We start from the raw sequence: 26,644 nt of genomic DNA, 5'->3' as shown, positions 1-26,644 counted from the left end.
TGTGTTCTGCTGACAAACGCTCGATACGAAACAGTTGGATTGAAAGACAATATTATGATTCCATTATTTCATCACATTGTTTACACAGTGCAGGCGCTTCACGATCATTCGTATTTTTACTGCTTTATAAATATAAATATAAATACGGAGTGATTCAGATGCGACTAAAAATACAGTTTCGTTTAATTAAAAGATGATCGCATAGAATGAATGGTATTAGTGGTACGTATTAGTTATCCGACTATTACCGAGTATAGATTTCCACACAAAGTTCCGCTGAGTTTGATTCGTGTAATTAGAGATGTTGCATACACTCGTCTAGAGCATCACAGTAATTGGTTCGTTTGATCATGCCAATTATGAGCGATTGAATCACAAAGATTCGGTTTAATGAAATGATTGTGTCGACATTATGCATTAAAGTTAAAGGAAGATAATTGAACTTCCTGCGACGGCTGCGATTGGTTTGAAGCGAGCGAACGCCGCGCGGTATTCAGTGCATCAGTGCCCCTTTCATAGCTGTACAAGAGGACACGCGGTGCGAGCTTGATGGGGCGTTTCCTCTAATTATATGAACTATTAATAAGACGCTGCACCAGCTATAATAAACAATCAATCAAGTACATGTCTAATGGGCGCCGTAGATGCCGTAGAAAGGGCCCGCCGTAAAGTTCAGGGGTTATCTACGGGATTTAGAGGTTGAAACGCAGGCGATAGAAGATTACCAAAAACCCTTTCTATCAAAATCATCAACATTAGATATAGAACAAAACAAACCATACCTAAAATAAAGGAACATTAATGCAGTGCGCATTGTACTTTGTCGAAGTATTTGAGATTGATCACAAATGAATATCTGGAAGCGTATACCTGATATGATTATAAATAAGCATCTATTCGCCACTGTGGCCCTATTGACACAATCTTGTTGTTTAGATACCAGATACGAACATTTTATAAAACAAAAATTAAACGTTAAGTATATTTTTCGAACGCAATATAGCAGTTTATATCATAGTCTTTATTTTTCACAAAATACCTCTGAAGTGAGTCGGTAGCGTCCTTCAGTTTATTATAATTACTAAGAATAAAATAAAGCAATGCAGCCATATAAAGCACGAAGCGAATGTGAATTCGGTCGGTAGAACCGTTTGCGATCGTCTAAACGCTATTAACTAAGTTGCAAGTTTGTGTTGGAGTTTGATGGGTGAACTGTGTTTGCCTTGTCCGGGCTGTATGGAAATCATTTCTTGCTCGGCCGAACTTCCCGGCTCCATGTATGCCCAAATATTTGCCGCCAGTTCCCAACTCCTCACAGTTTGGCGATCGTGTCTTTGCAGACATATGACGCATTTGCTCATGTTTACACACCAACGCTAATTACGAAACTTCGATGCTTTTAAGTAATTTTGCGTCGGATTTTGTAAATAAATTTGCTTTGAATTTAAACGACAGGGAATTTTCGGAATTTATACTCACGTATCTAGTATGGAGTGTTTATGCAAACAGTTTATTATTCAACATGTGCATAGCATATAGGAACGAATACATGCGAAATAAAATTAACAGTAAGACATTACGAAGATTACTTGCACATTTTTTGTGTATACCAAGTAACTGAAAATATAATTATAATAATAAGTGAAAGCAAATGTGGTAATGCGCGTGCGTACAAGCAGAAGCACACAACTGCAACGTCGCACTGGGGAGTAGGGTTACCTTGCAATGTCAATTTCCTTCTGGGAGCGTGGCAAGGCGCGCCTGAGCATGAAGGGCGCCCCACGATGCTATCTGTGTACTATTGTTGCGTGCACTTAACCGTCATATAGTTTGCCTCGTTGTTCGGCCCTTGTTAACACATTGTAAAGGAAATTACATTCTTTACTCACCGTTAGTGCGCCTTCAAATAATGTTTCCGTTATCTATCATCGCTCTAGCGTGTCAAATTGTTATCATTAAACAAGTCAATAATAAATTTCATTTTTGACCTGGTTACTTTAATGGTTTAGAAGGTAAGATTGCTTATGAGTTACGGCGCAGTCTACATGTGAAAAACGTCTTCAAGATATTAAATTACTTTTATAAAAAATTACAAAATTCTTTCGAATGTGCCGTTAGTTCAGTAATGAACAACAAAATGGTAGGTATGCAGAGCGTGTTCATTTTCATTAGAGACAGAGCGTTAGATATTGATACTGCGGCATTAATAGTTGGGATTCGCCCTCGAATCTGTTGAAATTAAGCTGCGGCGATTGGGGTGTCGCAGATGGCGGTAACTGCGCTATCTGCGCTGGCCGCACCGCCCCGCGTCCGAACGTGCGCCAAGTATAAAAATATGATTTATGGCTGAACATATAGAGCCGCACATCCGTTCTGATCTTCCCGGTCTACAACCATTAGCGCACATATCATATGCATATTGTTCCGTATCCCTTACTCGCGGAAAACTACTAAAGTACATTTTGGAATGAGAATTTCTTATTGTGAGAACTCCGATCGGAAACCCCAAAGGACAACCCGAATAAGAGCCGCAGAATTAGTTTTGTGTAGTGCCTTACTTTAATAATGTTCTGTGGTCTTCGGAGGTTTGTGGGGTTCAGGGCGGCCCGTGTTTATGTAGTCGTGCGGTATATGAAATAGATGTTTTCTGGCTTCAGGCTCTTTATTATTACTTTGAACTGCGGCTATGAATACAGGGGCCCGCCCTCCTCCGGCTTGGGGTCGGGAAGGTAAACAAGTTCCGTCAACTGATTCAGATACTCAATTGAATTGCACATTTTCCTTATTTCGTACATACTTCTGTTAATATGTTCTATTGGGTGCCGCATATCTTTCAATATCTGGGGGCACGGAAGTGCCCCCGCAAGTCGAGCAAAAAAAAGCGGCACGGCCGTACCATACCATCCTTTTCTCGAAGCAATTCGGGCTATTTTCGACCCCCCTATAATGTCGTTGTGGATAAAACAAGAAGCCTGAATTTTCAGCAACTAATTATTCATTGTATAAACACGGTATATTTAAAATTTCAGTCAATTTGAACCAGTAGTTTAAGAATGACAACTTGTTAAAATTTTGAATTTTGTCACTCACTGATTCACTGACTCACTGACTCACCGATCATCAAAAGTCTAAGGTACTTCTAGCAGACTTAGAAGCTTCAAATTTAGAATACAAATAGGGTTTAGTGTCTTAATCATGGGAAAAATCCAATATTTTCTAATTTCAGTCCAGTTTTCTAAATACACTAACTGCAACATTAACTTTGTAATCCCATATAAATGTATAAGATTACAAGATTACATTTGCAGTTAAGAATAATTACTACTGTAGAAAATAATAAATAATATGTGTAGATAGGTACATACTATACGAGGCATAACGGGAGGGGATATAGGGTGGGTAAGGGTGTTTAGCCTATGAAAATGAAAAACATTCCCATAGGAAAATATGTTGAATTATAAGAAAAAACGTCTTTCCATACAAATTGGACTTATGTTCGTTCTACAAAAAGAAGTGAGATGCCACCAAAAACATTCTGTAAAAACCTCAAGTCTCGCAGCTCAGTCTTTCTGGCGTAAAAAGTGGTGAGATCTATATAATACCAAGTCGATTAATCTATTTCGTCTCTACTTAAAGGACCTTCTGTCTTAAGTTATTACATAAGTTATTATCATGCCAATATTAAAAATATTTTACGTTTAAAACAAATAGATCGACTTGGTCATCGCATGAAAACACAAATTCGCCATAAAAATTTCAGGAGCTTCTCGTCGTGCTGTGTAGTGTAATACATACAAATCATGCGATGGCCAGGGCGGTCTATTTGTTTTAAACGTAAAATATTTTTAATATTGGCATGATAATAACTTATGTAATAACTTAAGACAGAAGGTCCTTTAAGTAGAGACGAAATAGATTAATCGACTTGGTATTATATAGATCTCACCACTTTTTACGCTAGAAAGACTGAGCTGCGAGACTTGAGGTTTTTACAGAATGTTTTTGGTGGCATTAAGTTGTCAACACACGGTTTGCTTAATTCTTGTAAGATTGTGTTGTCTTAAAAGGGTCTCGAAATAATTTATAATTTATCACAATGGTCATGTTTTCGAAATGATTATGAACCGCTTGTAGCTTGTCGGCTTTATCAAAAGCTTAAGTAATTTATGTGCGTTGTCATCGGCTCCACTAATGTGTTTTATCTTATTGTTGTTGAATATTTTATTTTTATGTTTAAAAACGTTGTAGTTGTATTATATTTATCTTGAAAGCTTATTTGAAATTTAATGTATTAAGCGGATTAGGAATCAAAATGTAATAGTGGAAGATATATTTTGTAACACCTCTATCATATTGTGCCGCATATATTTTGAAAGTGTTTTGTAGTACAAATTACTTAATATTATCGAGTTAAGTTTAATTACATTAGATAGTTAAGTAGATATAAACGTAAAGAAGATTTGTTAATTACTAAATGTAATGATAGAGTTAGTAAAAATATAGTAACCTACCTGTATTGATGTTAGTTGATGGAGATCTTGTAATAAGTATTACTTACCTAGGGTCTACGAAGGGCTCGGCGTAGATGTTCCTGACTGGTTGTCTGCGGGGGAGAGGCGGAGGCACCGGGCTGAAGCCCTCCATCATCTCCTCCCGCTCGCTGTACTTGAGCGATTTCATCGTCATCCTGCTCCACTATACCAAGTCCACTTCACAACTGACTGATCTTCAAACTCAACATTGCACTGAAGTTTTTATCACTTACATCGTTACACTATCGTTTATACGTTCATCATTATGTTAAATAAACAAATTTCACTATTTAGTTTTAATTGCTTACTCTTGACATTTTTTCATTGCACTTGTATTGATATTAGTTGCAAAGTAAACTCTTACTGAAAATAGAAACACGAAAATATTTTGATGTGATGTCGTAGCGTGCTTACTCCCGAGCCGCGGGAGCGTGTACGTAGCCCTGCGGGTGTGCGCGGCCGACTGCCGGTCGTTGCATCTACCGTGTGCCTGCCGACCCGCCCGACCCTCGTCGAGCCGAGCTTACAAGAGCTTTTGTCATTTTTTGCGCCCGCGCCGAGGTGACGGCCGCCAAGCTCGTCACTTATTACTTTAAATACAAAAAAATCCGAAGCATACACGAGACGAAGGACTGTAATAGACCTGACGCAACAGGACGACAGCGCACCCATGTACAACACACCGGCATGCGGTTGAAACTTCCATTGTGACTTTACAATAATGTGTAAAGTGTGAATAACATCTGATTTGTAGAGCCGAGGGTGCCTTTGAGACGAGCCGCAACAGATTTTATAGCTTTCGCAAACTTACTATTTAAAAGATTTATTAGATTTTTTTCCTTACAAATTAGTCACTCATGGTATGGATAGGTTTTTGTTGAGTCCACACGTGTGAGAGTTCGTAGTTAACGACGTTATGTTGAGAAAGGGAAGATTTTTCTCGGTGAGGAAGCTAAGTGGGAAAGGCTAATGATGGCATTAGGTCAAGTAAAAAGAATGCAAGGTAATCGAAGTTGAGTCGAGAAAGGAGAAAGTATCTAATCGATACGATTATCGAGTGGATGAGGGTCGGGCCGGCCACGGGAATCGTTCGACTAAATTACTGTGAATGATAAGATAAGTGTCCGTTTATACAGACTGATCTTTTGTTTATTTTTCCTAAGTATGATTTCCATCGTTACGGAATTGGTGCCTACCTATTGTTTAATACATTACTCATTCATGTTACAAACATTTGTATATTTATAATATAATCATACGTTTATATTAAAATAACAACTGAACTAATTAAATTTAATAGCGAAATATAATTCACTATTATTATATGTTAGTATTTTGTTGGGCAAGGCCATAAATCTTTATACACATTCTCCCTGTAAACATGAATCACATGGCCTGTTACATTAATGTTACAGATGCATAATAATAAACTACTGCGTACTAACGAGCAGCAAATAAAAGCTCAATAGGTCCGTATACGTACAATACGTGTACACAGTGCACACACTGCACTCACTGCACACACTGCGCACACTGCACACAGTGCACACTGCATGTGTAATGTGTATGCAACAGTATGCAGCGACCGACATCGCGCTAGTTCAAAGACCTGTGCCCCTGCCGACTGCCGAGAGCTGCTTGATTTGATCTCAGCACTTTGCATCTAACAATTACCCTCACAAATATTGTTCACGACAAATACGTCGGGCGTACGCCCGTTTACCCTTTTTGTTCTCTAAAATGTTTGTTTTTAAAACTCGTTACATACCCTCCGTACAAATTTTATTTACGATCGGCGAAATTGAATTACGCGCCTGTGATTTATTGATGTTTTCTAATTTAGCGACGCGTTACTGTGTGACTAATAAAAATTTCCCGAAAAAATGTGATTCCGAAAAAAACGTACTGCCAATAGAAAGGGATGCGGTAAAATTATGTAAAAACCTGTCCTATGGGCCCGAATTATCCCGCAAGGATAAGGAATAAGAATATAAAAGAGGCTTAGAGTTTTCCATACGGCTTTTTGAAGAAGCAACGAACGCAAGATTTACATACATACATGCGGGTAAACATGCTCGTTGGCGAAGTGTCTTCGAGTACCTGTATAATAAATTGATTTAAGCGCCTCCTGACAGATTTAAGTATGTTTTGACAAACATTAGGGAATTTAAGGCCCCGGTGACTAAACTTTGTTTTGTAACACGCCAAGGTCTACCGGCGGTCCATGAAGTAGATTTGCTACGAATATCCAATCTGAGGACGTTTTCCGAAATCAACTTTGCGCGGTGTGGAAAATCAATTAACTTTAATTATAATATATACAATTATACTGGCTTATGGAATTACAGAATGCATTTTAATGAAAAGTATACCCCCGGTTATAAACATATTATTGCTTGCAAGAAATGCCTACTCATTATATGCATTTTTGTTTGATAACGCAGGTAGAACCTTCTAATTAAAATTTAAAAGTAAATTATTCTAGACTGCGTGTTTTTACGTCAAGCTTATTTAAAGTGGGTAGGTATGTACTACCATACTTACTTACAACGTTAGAACAACAAAGTTTTTTACTCAGTGTACACATGGGATATTTCTTCCTTTATGATCATGACCTCTGCGAACTACAGTTTCTAGTTCAAGGAAAAATTGCGTTATAATAGACATTGTTTAGTGAATATCTCAAGGCTTACGGATTCCGGAGTAGGCGTTCGAGCATGTATGTGCTATAGCGGTTGTTGCATATAAGGCAAGTAGGAAGCGGGCCGCATCTGAGTCGGTCGTTTTCCCATGCCTTAGACACTGACTGATGTATTTCTGACCGGACTGATGTATGCCGAAGCCTGTTCTTGCACTTGAACTCAGTCGTAACGTGGTGCACTGCACGACGTCGCCTCGCTCCCCGCTAACTAAAGATAAGTAGTAGGAGCCACTTCAATTTGAACAAGAATAAACCTCACAATGGACTCGTTATTGGTCCCGACCGACTCCGCTCTAGTAGTAGCGTAAAAACAATGTTGCATAACAACTGCACCAATTACACAGCATTGTTTGTATTTGGAGTGCTCTGGCGTGGTACAGCACACTCGAACAGAGCAGTTGTACACTAATAAACACGTTTTAGTCAGTGTATTTACACTAACATTAACAAGGCGCCTCGTTCGTTTGAACCCTATTAATCTTCACTGGCTGGCCCAAATAAATTTCGGCATCCGTCAGCCGCGGCGCTACAAAAAGTTCCTCAGCTATTTTAATTGGCGTAAAGTTTTAAGTTCTACGCGGCAGGAACTATATGACAATAAAAGAAGTGTCTAGAGGTTGAAATTTGTTTCAAAATTCTTAGTATCCATTTCCATAAAAAATATATTTGCAATAAATAACAAAATTTACCGATACTATGTGAGTTTAGGATATTATACTCTCTTTTTTCGAGGAAAAATTTATGCGACCTGTTATGAGCGCAAACCATTTTATCGGAGTGCATAGGTCAGAATAAAAAGGGTACCATGATGCCAGACAAAATTATTTTATTGGTCCATTATCATTATTTATGTCCAATTCATCGCTTGTGTCAATTATTTTGGGCGGTAAAACGCGACCCGAGAATGATATACCTAATTAAAGGGAAATCCTATCACGAAACGATTTGATTGTAATATATCTGTCAAGAATTAAAGAGCTTGCTTTTATACACGTGCCATAAAAAATATAAATTAATTACGATTGCTGTGTAATTTGTACTCTATATATGTTGATATTATGCCGTACGTTAGCAACCCTAAGCACACCCCTGTGTGCGTGCGCGAGGTGCAATTGTGTGTGTATGTGGAGCACGTTTTATAAGATAAAAGACGATATTGATTCCGTGACGAGCCGAGAGCGGGCTGTGGGAAACGATTCCTGTCCGTTTAATAGATGCCCCGAGGAAACGAGTACTTCGACATACATCGCTCAACCTACCCAAGAATACTCATTAAAAATATTGTTTTAAGTACATTTGATATCCTGAGCAGTCGGAGTTATTCCAAGTTGTAAAATTTGAAACGGGTAAGTATATTAAGTTCCCGAGTGTAATTAACGAGTTAAGGGTACCGCACTGAGCACTTTATTCCTAGTTTAGCGACGCGGTCGGAGGCTGTCCCGGCCGCAGGACTTGGCCACATTCTCGTCGGGTAATTACGCACGCCCGTCTCGTTCCCAAGCCTCAGCTCTAACATTTTATGCCTCATTTCGTAGTGTATGATTTGCTGCACACATTACTTGATGTAATTATCGTGGGAGCAATCCACGCTCGCGTGCGAAGCGAATCATTTACATATCGACTTATACGTCGCGTCGATAGTTGTTGTTTACCTCAAATATGTATGTACATCCTTTGTTACGTTAGATGTCTTGATCTAAATTTACCCCAACTACTAAATTTGCCTAAAATACTAGGATTGTAGTAAAAAACCATACACCAAAATGAGACATATTCGTTTGCTAGAATGGCTTATTTATTTATCAATCATCATCTTAATAAAAGTAACGAAAGGTAGAGTCTGACTAGATTTGAAACCGAGATCAAACGTTTTTGATTTGGTAAACGATGATTACGTCGGACGCTGGTTGATTTAAGTTGGTCGCCGCGCGAACACGTGCGCTATTCCTCCAGCGTCTTTTCGTCGTTCCACTAAGTCAGAGTGGACTCCGTCATTCAAAATAAACGCTGTCTTTGCGAAACAACTCAGAGATAAAAGCCGCGACTCGTTACTTTTTATTCTTCTACTTTTTTTACTCTTTCCCCGCCTTTCCACGAGTTTTTAACGGTTAATTTGTCATTAGCCCTGCATCTGTCAGCACGCAGAGTTTTGTCGCCTGCAGACATCGAGCAAAAACAAAGCGGTTAAACCCAAAACTTTTTCTCTCCATATACCACGACACCTGAATTGTTCTCGTACAGCGTTCTTTTATAGAAAATTGAGTACAGTCATTAATTTTTCAACTAAATTACCAAAACAAACAGTGGTTGAAAAAAAAGCTACTACGTAAATAAATTAGATAAATATGACAGTGACGAGCCGAGCATATTGAGTAGTTGAAGTTTTGTTAGTAAGTATATAACTAATGAAAGAAAAATCAATGGGGATAAGGAGGATTAATGGTAGTGCGGCATCATTAATGATTATAATGGTTATAGAATTGTTTCTAGTGCGTAATGGCGGGAAGGTAGGGGCGGGCCCGGAAATTGTCCTCTTGTCGGGCCAGCGCCGCATTAGCCGAGGACATTAGGCCACCACACCGCATCGTGCGTGACGTATCATTCTTGACACGTGACACAAGACGATATGTGTGAAGCGAACAATGATTTGACGAATTCGTGATAGATTCCACAAAGACGTGACATAGGTTAGCGTGTGAACGCGAGTGCGGCGTGCTATCTCAACCATGTGTCATGGCAACTTAGTAGAGCCATTAACGTCCAACGAATCTTCCAGCAATTTAGTTTGAGCACATAATTGCGAGAACAAGTCGAACCTAATTGATGTCCGGGCTCGAGTTCAAGTTGCCGTTAATACGTACACCGCTGGCTGGTTCTTGCATATGACTCTACATCGTTAATAGGAACCGTGAGACTCTGCTCGGCGTCATCTGAAAGTATTCCTCTATGCATATGTCGTGCTATGATACGATTACACAAACCTATTATAGTTACGGTGTAATTATACACGGTGTTTTATCTAAACATAACCGTGTGTTCTTTAACGTGAATTGTTATACAACCGTAAAGAGTCGAAGCGTAAAAATTTCTGCTTTTTTAAAGCTTTTAAGTAATGTTTACTTTTTTGGTGTTCTAGAGGGACTCAAAGAATATAAGAAGAGAGAATGAAGCAAGGGAAGATTGTAAGGCTCGTACCAAGTGGTGTTCTCTGTCTACTTCTATTTGAAAAAGGCGTGATATTATGTACATATGCATGTATGTATATATGATTGAATATATTAACAGTGGGTTTCTATAGTCTACCGGTGAATTTAGACATTCCTTCTAAAATTCGGTGGTCTAACTATGCTTTTAATTTGCTCAGAAACATTTGCTTCTGATTGTTTCTTTTGAATTGTCTAGTTACTAAACAATCATCAAAACGTTAAAAAACGGCCTACGATAACTGACGATACGATATTAAAACTAACCACAAGTAAATTTTAGTAAAATATAAACTCTAGGCAAAGAAACGTGTTTTTGTTTGGACATGGAATGTAGAATGACGTAATGTCTAAAAGCACTCCACATGCGAATGATTTCATTTGAGCTTTCAAGTAACTTAACATATCTATACCAAGTACCAGTTATATGAATACTATCTGCAACAAAAAACCGCAATAAACTTATATGGTATATAAATTCTAGTTTTGGTTTTTAAGGAATTTAACATGCGTTAAAGTATTTAATATATAGGGTACAAGGTACTTTTGGCAAATAGTTTCAAAATCTATATTCTTTTTATTATTAAAAGATACCAGCTTTAAATCATGACTTTAAAGTTAACTGAAATGTCTAAACGTTAAATTATGATAGTGTTTATAGATTAGGAGATAATATTTGTCTCTACATTTGCAGGAGGGTAGTTTAGCAAAAACTGTACAACTTTTAAAAATCTAATAGCATAGAAAAAAATTGATTAACTGACGGTAATATTTATTATAGGATAAATAGCGGCAAGCTAATTAATGTAATAGTTTTTTTGAGATTTAAATTATTTTCTTTGCAACATACATACAATTTAGAGGTATGATAATGTTTAATCTTACCCTTAATTTGCACAATCTATTAATTCAGTTTCATTTTATAAATATAAACTATTTTGAGGTTATTGGTATTTTCGAAATACATTAATTTCTTGTTTAAAGCATTAGTTATTGTTTTCTTTATTAATTCTGAAATTTTCGGCTAAAATTTTCTTAAATTATTTTCATGATAGAGAAGATAAGATTATCCAATTACATTTATATTTATTAATTAATTTATTCCTAAGTTATGATACAAAACACTTTTAAGAATTTCAAAGGAAACATGTTTGTTGATGTATCAGAAAACAAATGATAAACAATTAAGAACACTTTGAAAGCTATTTTCTTAAAGCTTTATAAAGCAGAGAAGACAGTATTACCAATAAGCAATCGACAACATTTGTGATTATTTCTATTATTATCAATTTAAACAAACAATCATACAATTATCAACAACCAAATGTAAGAATAATGCCATTAAGGCGTATATAATGTATATATATGCGTGGTTCCCTAGAGGATACTCAGAGGTTACGAAACGCAATTGACAATCACTGTATATATTTTATCTTTTTATGTATCTCATAGAATATAAGCATTAAGATGCATAAACTCTACATACTCTACATTAGAATAATTAATGGAGTAGATTTGAAATATTCTCAAAAGTACAGGATGTATAAAATTATTCATAATTTAATTTTATAACATTTGTAGTTATGTTTATAGTTATGATATCATTACATATGTGATTTTACATCGTGAAAACACTGTAATAACATAAAATTTATCGTAATCAAAGGAATAAAATATTATAAAAACAAATTGTGTTGGAACAGTATATATGTTACTGTAAAAGCCCGAACTGTGGTAAATCCTAAGATTTTCCGGTAAAACCTAAGATTTACCAACTCTCAATGGTAAAAGTCCGAACAAGCCAGAGTTTAAAAACTATGTTACGATATATAAAAAAATCCTCCTTCATAACTATGTTTATAACTATTTCACGGTATAATTATATACTGTGACATAGTTATAAAGAAGGAGTTTTGGGCATAGCGACATGGGTAGGTTAGGTTAGAAGGCTAAGGTGGGAGCGAGCGAAGCGAAGCTCCCACCTTAGCCTTCGTGGTTATTTTTTTTTAACCACCTAGAAGGAGGAGCCCCGCGTAGCGGGGCTCCGGCGACATCTCGATATCATCAAGTGAATATAGGTAAAAGTTCGAAATAAAAGAATTGTTCGGACTTTTACCATTGCGAGTTGGTAAATCTTAGGTTATACCGGAAAATCTTAGGATTTACCACCGTTCGGGCTTTTACAGTAACATATACACGCAATATATTCACATTTTCATTGTAATCATTTGTGTGTTTTATGTTTACGTGTTTGTGTATCGTAAAAATACGCTGTAAATGGATGCATGTCATGTATGTTCATTTGTTTTGGCAGTCGAGCCGTGCGATTTTATCAGTTGGCAAGCGGACCGCATGGCATCCTCCTAATAATGCGATATGTTACTATATCTCAGAAAGGATAAACTACTTAGGTTGGCTTACATTTATTATTATATATGGTTTTTTATATAATATTGACATCGTTATTATGTATCAATACAAATTCTTTTTCTCTGATAGTTAATTTGATATTTTCATTAGTGATGAGGAATTTTAAGTCCTTCACTGGATTCTTTAACATTTTTAAAAGAAAGTCATAGTATGTGTGAGTCTATTACAAGTAAAATCAAAGATAAAATGTGTACTTGAATGAAAAAATAAAAGTGTTGAGGATGTGAGACTTAAATAGGTGTAAGCACAAATTAAATGAAACAGTCCATCAATAACTCACGCCCTGTCGTCGAAAGGCACCCTTACGAATTCACTTACACGACCGACTTAGTACATCGGAATTCCAAGAATTTAACAACGATGAAAACACATTTAGTATAACGTAAACACCAAAAAAACAATAAAGAACAAATTAAAGTCGGACACAGAGTGAGCGGTCTGGGGTATTGCGCCGCTTGCGGGAATATTGTTGGGTATTACGCTACCGAGGGTCGGGCTCGGGCTACCTGCTGGTGCTCGTGGTGCACAGAGCGGGCGGTCGCGGCAACCACTAGGCTGTTAGGTCGGAGCGCGGACGCACACCAGCGGGGCGGAGGTCAGGCGCGATGTTATGTTCTACGTCGGTATCGGTCAGTGACCGCGCATGGAACACCGAGCGCACCTCTCGTCGGAGGTGTTGTGGCGAGTGATCGCGCGGGAGACAACGAAAACGCGCGCGGCACGGCCGCCCTCCGCAGGCGATTTGATGCCCTCCGCGCGACGCCGCTGCGCGCGCATCCAGACCCGACGGATAATGCCGCCCTATCCCATGTCGAGCTATCGAGTTATCCACCACGGCTAGATATCGTGCTTCACCGTCACACTTTCTATGCTACATACGTGAAACCTTCACTTTACCGAACTGTACTTGGAATTCTTATTTTGTTTTAGTTATTATTCTTGTTTTTTCTATGAATTTTCAAATTTAAAAATATAAACATTGTATTGTGTCTATCACAGAAATACTTAATTAGTATACCTAGTGTGACTTATAAATAATTTGCATAACAAAAAATCTTAATCGACAATAGACATCCCTAAACAGATTATAATTGGAGCATGCGTGGTGCGAGGGTTGAGGGTAACAGGAGGACGAGTGCGGGTGTGCGGGGGTGTGCGCTGCGCGGGGCGGGGTGGCGGGGGGCGCGTGTCACCCGCGGCGGCGCGACGCTACGCCGACGTGATCTTGACACCGCATATGCACAGCTCGTGACGTCCGCCTCGTGTCAATTTTGATAGCTCTAGACAAAATATTCTACAACCCCTACAAACCATATACCTACATACATATATTCATATTACAAAAACGATGGATAGGTATTTACTTTGCAAAAACTTTTTAATATTTAATGCACGTCGTCCGTAGCACTCCGAGAACTTACATAACTGCCCTTCTTCAAAATTTACTTCACAAATCCTTAAATCCGGTATCTGCGATAAGTATTAACCCTTCTTTTTCGAGACCCCGTTTCCAATCTTCAAATACTATGTTAAGTTGGTAAAAACAATATTGTATAGGTTCGAATTCGTAGGGACGACCGGCGGTTGGACCGATGAGGTCACTCAGAGGCTTTCAAACTCTTTACAGAAGAGCGAGACGCGAGCGGAGACGTGTGGATGCCGAAATCCTTGGCGCGTGACTTTAGTTCACGCTCCATCGGCTTTTAGATATGCCGTATCTGTCCAACGATCTAAGAACAACCTAAAAACTTATAAACATGCATACCTTGTACTAAGTGGGCGAGTACAAGTATCATGTACTTCTGTATTTCCATAAAATTACTCTTATTATTCAAATAACACGTTAATGCAAACATAATATCGCAACTTACATAATTGGATGTATAACTTAGATTTATTAGACGTAGTTACAACGTTAGTTATAGTTGTAACAGCTAGTAGGTGAAGGAGGTGGGAGTAAGGTTTCATCGTTCGCGGCAGCCCTCGCGAGTCGCGGTGGATAAAGGGTTTTGTTTTCTTTATAAACAAGCGCGAAGGTGCTGTTAACGACCCCACGAACAAATACGAAATTCGATCTACCATTACGAATACAAATGGCTCCCCTATAAGCTACCATGGTGAAGGCATTGTCTTTGGTGCAATCTCGATCGGTGCTTATTCGTTATGCTCTACGATCTCAGCTATTGTTTATGTTTACGACGCACGGTTGGCGACACCTGTCTCTGACGGCGGCCGGTACAAAATAAACACGTTCAATAACACCAAGATTGATTTCTGTAAAAATTTTCCGATGTCCTTATCGGTATATTGAATCCGTATTAAAAAGGAAATGAAGAGTAGGTATCGGTTCCACAAAAAAGTTGAAGTGCCGCTATCGCTTTGATCTCGGGTTGGTATTGCCTTCAATTTTTGCCGAAGACATTTAAATTCGACGTTCTTTAAGTACCTACCTAATACTGAAGCACTCCAGTTTTGAAAATTGGATTGTCTTAATCACGGAATATCGAACGATGTTTCTTTGATTCTAACACATCCACTTATATTTTCAGTTTTTTAAGTGATCATAAGCATTTACCAATAATCACAGATACGTACCTATACCTAGTGATTGTCATTAAACATAATCGTCATCCATTGTCATACTTATTCAAGACGCCATACGACTATATTATTTTAACTTACATAACATCAGTAAAAAACAATGTCCTCAAACCAAACTTTTCTAGAATAAATATAAAAATAAAGTCGTGTTAAATATTCATACGAGTACCTAAAAAAGTTCTGTAATCTCATCCAACCAAACTGCTACATGAAAAATGTAATTCTATTAAGTCAGTCTGTTTTGCAAGGCACTCGCTGCAAATAGTCTGCAGTTTACCGTGACAATAGTGCAAAGCTCGCGATCACACGAGGCTGTGTCGCGAGACTTGCAAGTTCAACGTCAGCAATTCTTCAGGTATAACAGTTTTATGTAATGGCTTGTGCCACGAAACGAATAAAAAAGACGTCTGACAAAAAAGTAGACGAGGAACGTAAATCGAAGCATTTCTATTGAGGGCCATGACGTCGCATAAATGTCGTCCACGAATGTTGTTTGTCACCGCGGTCCCGCCCGGCCGTGTACCTCAGATCGCGCGATAATGCCACACAACGGATGGACGACCAGCCTGCTTATATTGAAATAAATAATATTGAAAAATAGCTTATTCACAACTTTGTTTCACCATTAGTATGATTGAACATTGATATAATCCGCTTATGAAATAGTAATGGTTAGGTATACCTATATAACTCTCCTAACTTGGTTTCTATAAACAAAACAGTATAACTTTTAAACTCTCGCGTTGCATGTTTAATGTATAATAGAATACGGGAATTAACGCGAACACGCATTTTACCTTAAAATGCCTAACGTTTCAACCTGCGCCGAAACGTTAGGCATTTTAAGGTAAAATGCGTGTTCGCGTTAATTCCCGTATTCTATTATACATTAAAACAGTATAACTTTTAAAGCAGCATCGTCAGATTGATGATAACCTTTCGTTCATATAAAAACGTATTTGGAAATGTTCCTTCTCATCTGAATCATATTAGTGAATTAGAAATACTAATGATTAATTATACATCCTATGTAATCTCATTTAAGTGACTTCATCTGTTTTATTTGATTAGTTTGCACAATCAGAGACTAAGTGAGATCAACATGTCTGTGGAGTAGATTTAATGTAAGGTTAATGAGAACAAAGTAACAATTTCTATCCGACCGAGTGCTAGCATTTAAAGTAACAAAGTAATTACTAACAGAAACTAGGTCCCACGTCACTTCTACTCGTATGTATGGGAGCTGAAAGTGCGTGATACTAATTACAAACGATTTAGACGACTTTACAATTTGTGCAGACAATTTTGTAAGATTTCTTACATTGTTTTCCAGGTGTGTAGTCATTAGGCTGGACGTCTTTGCGTTTGTTTTGATGTGAACTCTCCATTAGTGGGTTTAGAGCGTTTTATTGAATTACACCACGTACGTGGAGGTCGCGGGGGCGCATTGTGGCGCACAGTCGCTCGTCGCTCCGTGCTCGCGCGTGTCATATCGGGTTACAATCACATGTTAACCCATAATCTGGTAGTCTTACAACAGACGAGAATGCGTCTGATCGTCAGATTAGAGGAAACACAAACAACCAGTTTAATGAACTCAAAACACGTACATAGTTATAATACAACGTACGTCAAGCATTTTAAATCTGGATTGACAAAAATACGCTCGGTTCTGCATATTTGATATACTATACGAAGTAAACCTGTAAAAAATAAAACGTCTTATCTACACTCATACGATCTAACAATTGTACCAGCTTATAGAATTTGAAAATAAGCAGGTAATAAAATGAATTAAAATTCAGATTACAAAGAAGTCTAAAATATCGTACAGAATTACACAAAAGAACTATAAAACATGTTCTTTCTTAGCGTAAAGTTACCGGCATTTATTTGTGTTTTTTGTATTGGATTAATACGTAACAGTTTTTGTGTATAATGTGAATAAAAGGACACAAAATAAAATAATTAAAACAAATTATAAAACACATTGATGGACAATTTTTGACTTAGCTAGCCGTGTTTTTGTTGACGAAAGTAAAAGTTGTCCGACCTTTCAAAAGTAAACATTGTAAATCCTTCATCACTTTTAAATTCATGTACATTATGAAACACTGACTTTTTGACTAGATTATTATTGTTCCATAACTTTGCTATTCCTTACTGAATATAATAAGGTACTGATAGCAGTCCTAGTTAGATATGGTTTGCTTTGCACATTACATTGACCATAATCTTTGTTCTGACCTTTGTCATCTGCAACTTTTGTCAACCGGCCCATAGACTGCACTGTCTGACGTTGGGGATGGATCTCCACCTCTTGTCACCTCCCGTCTTTTAGAAAAAATATTATTTGTTAGGCTAAAATTAAAAAAAATCGCAGGCAGGTGAAACATCATGCGTCAAACTTTGATCATTTGAATCATAACGTCAATCAGACAAGCCACAAGAAACCCAACGCGAATATCTAAAGAGATTTATGTTGTAGCGTTGTCATAAATAAGATAAATATTTAATTGTTTAATACAGAGCTACCGTGCGGCGTGCGTATTCTAGTGAAATGACAAGCTAAATTGTAGCAATAGTAATTTCTTAGCGGCACAGCAGGCCAGATGTCGTTGTCATAACGTGACGTTGCGGCATCAACTACACGCAACCGCGACGTTCAAGTGGCGCACACCACGCGCTCTCATGCCGCATGCCGTCGCTAGGAACGCAACCAGAGCAACAAGTCACTATTATATTGTTTATGCCGAATTATATTCATAATTTTTGGTCTCAGGGTCGGGCCGAGCTCAAATTATGCTCGACGCGGATCAAGACAAAATGAGTGTACGTTGGCGTTACAATTTATGGGACAACGGACTATTGTGCCGACACTGATTACTCTTTATGGAGATTTGGCGTCCTAACACGACGCGCCCTACATGCTCCGTTTACGTACACCAACGGGTTGTATGGACGTAAAACTTTTATGCCTCCACCGCGTTTTACAGCGGGCCTTTTATTATTTAGTGAAAGGAACGACGGTGATGTCATAAATCTCCGCTCCTGCGTGAACTTTCGCCTCTTATCTCGGCAAAGAAATTATGGAACTTTCTGGCTTCTCCTAGACAAAGTGTTTGGCTTTCGGGATCTCGGGTCACTAAAAGCTTTTCACAAATTAATGAGGAATTTGTGCAGAAGAGACGATAGAAAGAAATAAATATCATTCATTAGTTATATTATCAAATTGAAATTGAGTGCGGCGATATTTAGCGAAGACGTCTCGCCGTTTTAAATGTGCGCCATCATGAAAACGTGGGCATTAAATATTGCCGTCTGTTACAGAATAAGTCATGTATCTGTATCGTCGGGATTCATTAATCTTGTAGTAACTAGGTTCTGTGTGGGCTTAGACAAGCTCTATATGTAATTAAATTACGTTAAACGTCGCGGTACGGTGCGGACGAGCCTCTTTAAATCATATCGAAGCCGTAAATGAAAGCTAGAGAGTAGAGACAGACAGGACGGTCATTACGTAAGGGTCAAACGTTTTTGTTTACTGCTCTCTGTGCCGCCCGTTTGTTGTTGGAGGATTTATTTGTGGAAAAACATTGTGATGCGTATCATTTCTGCACCTTCGATTTACGAATGTATATAAATAAAATTGTTCGGAGTTTCGGTCTACGCTGGAGTTACGGCGTAGAGTTTATAGCTGCGACAAATTATTACTACGCTTAAAATAAATTTAATTTGAACTTTAGTTTTAAATAATAATTTAGGAATTGTGTAACTAGACAATGAGAGTTGTGTATGTAAACCTTACATAATAAAATGTTTGATGTTTTATGAAATATACAATACAAAATATCTCTATTCGTAACTTTTGATTATTTTGAACAATCGATTACGTTTACAAAGTATTAAAGGAAACTCAATTAAGAACCTTATTTAATAATATTATTAGATGATTTTACGATGACCATATTAAGCGTGATCGGCATACGTAGGGTAATATAATGGGGACGTAACGAGTCGGGTGATATTGTGATAATGCGCCGCCGACGTCGCCGGAGGCTCATACAATTAAACAGATAACATAAAATTAACGAAGCTGACTCGTAAATACACTCACTTTATTATCTATAAAAGTCACTAATTAATTAATTGAATAATGATAAAGTGCTTTCTTCTGCCATCAGAGTGTTGCCGCGGCGAGGCGGGCGACGGCGGTGGCGGTGCGGTGCTCTATCCGAGAGCAATATTGCGGCGTAACTTGGTTGTCGTCACGTTTACCTTGTTAATGCTTTTATCTGTGATGTGGGTCATATAAAATATACACCCGTCTATAACACAATCAATTAACGCATCATTTATATTTTGATCAACTCTACATCATCAATTAGTTGTCATCTGAGTGGTTCTATTTCGAGGATGTATATTATGGTGTAGCGTCGTTACCACTGTTAGCAGCTTACCAGCCACTTATTATTTAGCGATGTTAGGAGGTTTGTAGCGTAGTAAATCTTCGCTCCTGGCCGTGACGGCAGTTAATGCAGTCTACCTAGGCTTCAGAAGATAAGCTAACAAGTCTCTTTAGCTAAACAAGAGGCGGCCAAACAATAAAGGCGAGTTAAGCGTCGTGAAATATGGCAGGAACGAGGTGCGATAACTCAGCGTGCTCGCTGGGCTCGCTTCTTTTCCCCTAATTAGCCATTCAATTCCCGTAATCTTGTTTACTCGTCGGGGCGGCTCGCGCTGCCCAGGTGCGATAATGGCCGAGCTATTTGCATGCCGCCATATTGTTTCCCCATGTTCGGCTCGCAGCCTCCGATCCCGTCCGATGCGACCCCCCGTTGTTTTGGCCGGGCTTATTGGATCCGCTTGCGATTACTTTGTATTGATCCCGCCGTCCATTATCTACATTCGTTTATTTTCGTATCACAGTAATGATACCGGCTGATGTCCGCAAATCCAATGAATCCACCCCTTATGTTGTTGTAACAAGTACAAGTAATTAATTTGTCGTTGATATTGAATGTATCAGTGTTAAACCTCGGTGTAAGGGGGTCGGCTCATAAATATAATGAAGGTGTAACTACACATACGTAAATTAAGTAATATGAAGTACACATGTGCACGTGCACAACGCCGCGGCGCGCGAACTTTACTCAACTATAAGTTGAGTGTAACTTGTGTAATCTGACTTCCCCAAATGCCCTTTTACGACTGTTAGTTGCTTAATTAAATTATCACGATATATTATTCCATTAATATAATTAACAAAGTTGTAAACAATGTTGTTCTTAGGCGATAACGTCGAGTCTCCAATATAGTAATTGATATTTTTGAAGTAGTGCGGAGCGTCTCGGCTGGCCCGCGACGCCGTCGGCAACTTTAATATAAAGCTCGATCGAAAAGCTAATCGTAATCTCGAACAGTAAATTGAAGGCGATCCGTGCAACGAGGCGATGCCGGCACATCTTCTATAAATACATTACTGAACACGCTTTATTACTCCGCCATCTTCATCCAATCCTATTAAGTGTCTGTTCGCGAACAGCTTTCCTTCGCTGCGAAGACGTTCAGTTTTAGGATGGCCATTTTTTAAAATAGTATTAGGGTTCAATAATGGCTTTAACACGGGGCGGCCCCAAACGTCTATATTATGTCTCGGTGTGAATTTGGCGAGCTCAGTCGATATGCTAAACTGAGGACGCGGAGAGCGGTGGCGAGGAGCGGCCGCACTCCGCTGACGCCGCGTCTGCCCGCGTCGATGAGATGCGATAATTTAACGACAACGCTTCCCGAAGATTTCCCTTCGAACGGCGATATTGGCGATATTACGTCCTCTTCTCGTGGACCACGTTTTATAATTTAGACGCCCGTTGCCTCGGGCTGCATAACATTAAAGGTATTTTATGAAAATGTTATTTTGCATGTTAAACATTTGAAAAGATATTCGTTCTATGTAACTGAATATTGTTGTTATTAAATTCCTGGGAAAGTTTGTGGTTTGTAGATCTATAGTGTAAACATGTACATAATCCAAATTAAATGTTAGTATCCCATACGTTTAAGACGAGGTGGCATGATTCGTAGAACAGAGAAACTTGTAAATCGGGTCAAATTATATCCAGAGCGGGCATTAAGTTAATTACCATGGTTTATCTGCTCATATCGGCGGACCTGTATAATTAGGGGTGTCAACACAATGCTTCGAAGCGAGCACAATATGTCTGCACAAACCACATGTCAATTTAATTTGACCCCCGATCCAAGATGGCGGGCTACCCTCGCGGTGCGGCGAACTCGACCGAATGCCTGCGGTTTACGCCTGTTTACTAATTGACGTGTTTTAGAGTAACACTGCATGGTTTCTGTCAGCATTCCGATGAATACGTTTCAATATGTTTACCAGTTGTGTTGTTTTTACTACGACACTATATTTAGAACGTTGCTCTGTCACATGAAGCTCTATGACTGAACTTCTCGTAATTAACGAAGTTTTGACTTTTGTTACAAGGTGAATATTTGAGGTTCTAGTGGATAATAATCTTAGATGCTTAATATCATGAAGTTCGTATTATGTTTTAAGACTTACGATAAGATCGACAGTATGTAACGGCTAAATTCCGAAGTTACTGCCCAAGACCGTATTCCTCATTCTATTCCAGAAACAATGTATGTCCATAATGTACATGTATAGTTGATGGACTTAAATAATCAAATAACCATTAACTATAATAATAGTGAACTAAATCTGTACCCTTAGTTTATGGCCAAAGGTAAGAGTAGTAAATATTTTATAAAGGACGCAGACACTTGCATATTTTATAAGGAGAGACGTAAAGACGGCTCACACGGCGACAGAACGCAACTCGGCGCGATTAGGATGACCAGCTGTGATGTTTAATTTAAGCGAATATAATGAGCTTACAACCTAGCAGGCTATATCTAAGTGTTAGATAGCCAAGTCATTAGATACATTAGCAAATGTTACATAAAAACATTGAAAGAAAAGTTTCTATAAATAACACAAGGAATACTTATGATAGAGGTGAAACTATAAGAAAAAAACAGCAAGATTGTTTTAGCATCTGTACCTATAGATACTCCGTCTACTATTGAGAAAGAAAAGAGGCTAAAAACGAAATACGATGACTTCGTAAGTGAGGTTAACTTAATTGATTTCAATTTCTCAGTTATGTACGTGTACAATAGTTTATTAATCCGTTATTTGTCACGTTATGAGAGTGTGTATATGAGTGTCTGGGCTATGAATAGCTAACCCCGTCAGTCCGTCACTTCCCGTGGGTGTCGTAACAGGCAAAGGGACAGCATTAAGAGGACGTGTTGTAACGTTTACCTGTAAGCTAATAAAACCATATTGCTCTCTGATCTGACTACGGCCATATAACCAAAATATAATTAAATTTCTTAGATTAATAATATTATAATAATAAGTATAATATACATGTAAATAAAACAGACAAATAAATAGATTTCAATTACTTATATAAAATACCAAACTGTTATCAACAATTTTACAATAAGAACTTAATTTAAATAGCTTAATAATAACACATAGAATAACAGTAACTTAAGATTAAAAAAGTATTTGCTGATAACAAATTTAGAATACATTTCTGATTGATAAAGTCAAACTCACTTGTGAAAAAGTTGTCACAGTGCTGATCCATGAGTCACATTGCACGCACAATTATTAAGTGCGTGTAAGTACCTACAAATGATCAAGTTGCACTCTGAACAAAAGCAAGCGTAAAAATAAAGATGTTACAAAAAGATTATTTTATCGTTAACTTTTATTTGCTTAAAACAACTTGTATTTTTATCTTGAAACTTAAAAACGATGCTGTAATAATCTGTCAAACGAAATAATAAACTCGTTTTTATCAGGGTTCTTAAAATTTATTCATGTATTTGCTTTTATAATAATGCTATCTGAATAATAACAATTGTTACGTATTTTATTTATCGTCATAAACCAATTCAAGTGAAACATTTTATTTAGTAACATCTAATCGTAGAAATGTTTTTAGTACCTATGTTATGCCGAGATGGGTAATTATTGTTGATACTCCTCCTGTCACCAATAAAAAAGTGTAAAAAGGGTGGCTAAGGGATTTAGCTACAGGTTGATTAATCACCTCTACCTAAAGGTGTTTTCTGATATTTAGAAATTTATAGCATTTTTCGATAAATTACTTTTCGTATTCAAGATTTCACGAGCATGCGAGGCAAACTTCAATATGAAGACTTTGATGTCAGAACTTAAAATAACTTAATTCTGACAATAAACTTCATCTGTGAGCCATATTGCTACTTTATTACGGTATAAGTATGTCATCGCACCGGCGGCTATGACTATTTAACTGCTATTTAAATCATATTCTAAGAAAAGCCCGTATTGGACGGAGCGATGAAAGCCTGCACTACAATTTGATACCGCTAGAATATTCGGTAGCACAATATTTTCGCGCGAGCAACACAATGGCGTCTATTTTCAAATTGAGAGCGCGGGAGGCCGTCAATAGACGCGAATGACATTAAATTGGTTAAATTGCTTTGCCGAGCTTGGTTCTGCAACTCCTTTGGGAGGTGTCCGTTTGTCCGTCGCGACGGCGACGTTCGGCCTGTTACACACCACTCAATCGATTCACAGCTCATCTATTTTTATCGATACATGTTTCCGTTTTGCGCTATCAACATTGTCAACCGTTTCCTACAAGATCCGGTCAGAACAAATTGAAACTTTGCGCTCTGATGATTTTCGGCAAGTTGCAGACTGTTTATCTTTATTTACAATTCTAATCGATGTGTACAGCTTGCGTAAAGTCAAAATAGAGTTCGTTAATGAAGCATTAGGCTTCTCGTCCGTCTGATAAAACAACGCGGTAAGCCCGTGTCGCTTCACTAATTCAGTGTAGAATGTAGAATGTTGTGTGCCTATCAGACTGACAGATACGAGCAGGGCCAAAACCAATCAATCAGTCCGGCGGAGCGTCGCGCGATAATTGAACTCTTCCCTCGAAGCACCGCGATTCAATAGATAATTACAATCGCAAACCAAAAATTACACGCGGCATTTAACCGTAGGACCCTATTACGTTTCACAAAGCTGGGTCGGTCGCATTCGATCGGCGATCTTTGCCGGACGGAGGATTAACTCGCAACGGCGCACAATGAGGGCCTCGAGAGGAGACGAGTAGGGAGGGGATGTATTAATAATGGTCTCCGTAGTGAATGGAGCACTTACACGGTCCGCCGGGAGCTGAATGTGTGACTATCGCGTTAGAGCAAATCGAATCGGTCCGGTCGGTCGCTCGCACGCGCCGAATTCGCCGTTTAACCGGAAACCCGGCTCACGAAGAAATATGTTAACACAGTAGAAATCACGTCATGTCCTTACTCACGACTGCTCGTTGTCGGACAACTTACCACAATTATTTGAACAACTTTACTACATCTAGTTCTCTATCGTTTACTTTTCATACTGTCAAACTTGTATACAAAATTGCTACAATATTGTTTTACCTAACCTATTTACGTACCCAAGTAATGCTTAAATTAGCTATTCCTAGAACAAGGCATTGTTTATTTTAAAAATATTAAGAAAAACAACTGCCAATGTTTGATGTTAGTTTAGATTATAAAACATAAGTATTTAAAAATAAGATTGTTTTTTTTTTCTAATAAAGATAGATAGATGCAGAGTTGTAGTCATACAATAAAGGTCCTTTCTGAGCCTCCATTACTGTAATAACCTACTTCAGAAAACTGTAATGAATGTCATTATGCATTTACCTATTTCGAGACTTTGTTTGTATAAATGTAAATGTGACGTAAAAAGGAGAATTTCCAATGAAAGTCGATTTTCAAAGTTGTACGTCGGTGGACGCGGCCGGCATGCCGAGCAGCCGAGTGCGCCCTTTGCATACAACGCGATGTCGCCGCGTCGCGCCTCGCACGTGATACCGAACCGAACCTATGTGATCTTGTAACATATTTTGTGTATCTTATTCTTCGCTAAGCTTGCACTGCATTTGTTGTCATGACAATGCTAGAAAGTTCTGCTTTATAAGGAAATTGGTTTTCTTATTTATAGTTTTTATGGTTAACTTATAAAAGGCTTCAAAGGGTTCCGCTTGACGCAAAATAAAGAGTTGTGTTAGTCGATAATTTCCATAAACTGGACTTTGAATTAGGGTACACAAAATACAAAGGAATACTTTTTTACAAAGAGTTACCAATGACTACTTTATCTTCAAAAGGAAGAAACATAAAAGACGTCAGCTGCTTATCGTCTTGCGTCACTCGTAAAATTTAATTTAAGGAAAAGGTTACCATCGTGCCACCACATGGAAAATGAGCTTCTAAGTACTCATTACAAACTACACTCTGTAATTATTGAGCTCCTAAACGTTGTCAATATGATACTAAAGCATCATTTGAAACTGAGCTTATAAACACTGCGCTAGGATAATAAGCAAAAGTGTCTGTGTGCACATTAATATAATTTGCAGGGTTAGCACTACACCGAGTCATTAATTTGTCAGTTTATTAGTTTATCGGCTACAAGCACTATTAACTACCCGTTAACCTCAGTTGATGACAGCTTGTCTCTATAGATAACTTTGCAGAACAGTTTCTAACTTGCGATGGATTTACCTTCAAATGTGTAGAAGCTTTAGAAGACAATTATTATTTCATTTATTTTCTTACTACAATACGTTCCACGTGTAGGTACATTTTCCAGGTAATATCGAGTTTCACCTTTTTCAAGGGTGTCTCATAACATGACAATATACTAGCGCATTTTTTAACTTATTGCGTCTATTGACGATTATTGCTCCTTGAGGAGTGTCTATGTGTGTTGTGTATAATAATATAACTTAAAGTCTATTGCATCATTAAAATAGTGCTCTAAGTTGTAGCTAAGATTTAGTTTTACCTAAGCATGTTAAAGTTTATACAAATAAAGAACTTGAGAACTCTAAATTAAACCTAGGTACCTACACCTACTAAGGTTATAGTTTCGCAGAAGATAATTATAACTGACTTAATGAGAAAAGTTAAGTCTTAAGTAACCATCGTTTACTTTATTCATTACAGCAGAACGATAATTATTCTCGAGAATAATGTAACGCAGGATAAACACGGGCGTGTAATTT

General features: G+C 37.9%; 1 protein-coding gene across 6 annotated transcripts in view; it reads right to left on the bottom strand.

The window, feature by feature from the left end:
- Positions 1–26,644, bottom strand: part of Ten-a (Teneurin-a transmembrane protein) — a 258,111-nt gene that overhangs the window by 35,919 nt on the left and 195,548 nt on the right. For 2 of the 6 annotated variants that reach the window (XM_076116856.1, XM_076116858.1), the window contains exon 1: positions 4,559–5,012. The exons of 2 other annotated variants lie outside the window; for them this stretch is intronic. In XM_076116856.1, the coding sequence (XP_075972971.1) occupies positions 4,559–4,686 (128 nt within the window). In that variant the 5' untranslated portion in view covers positions 4,687–5,012. Of the gene's footprint in view, positions 1–4,558; positions 5,013–13,372; positions 13,598–26,644 lie in introns of those variants that run through there. 2 more of the 6 variants (XM_076116854.1, XM_076116855.1) reach the window with 2 other exon arrangements.

Source organism: Anticarsia gemmatalis, chromosome 7, assembly GCF_050436995.1.
Source record: "Anticarsia gemmatalis isolate Benzon Research Colony breed Stoneville strain chromosome 7, ilAntGemm2 primary, whole genome shotgun sequence".
NCBI classification, from domain to species: Eukaryota; Metazoa; Arthropoda; class Insecta; order Lepidoptera; family Erebidae; genus Anticarsia; species Anticarsia gemmatalis.
The sequence above is the reverse complement of the archived record's forward strand: the minus strand, read 5'-3'. Positions and strand labels throughout refer to the sequence as shown.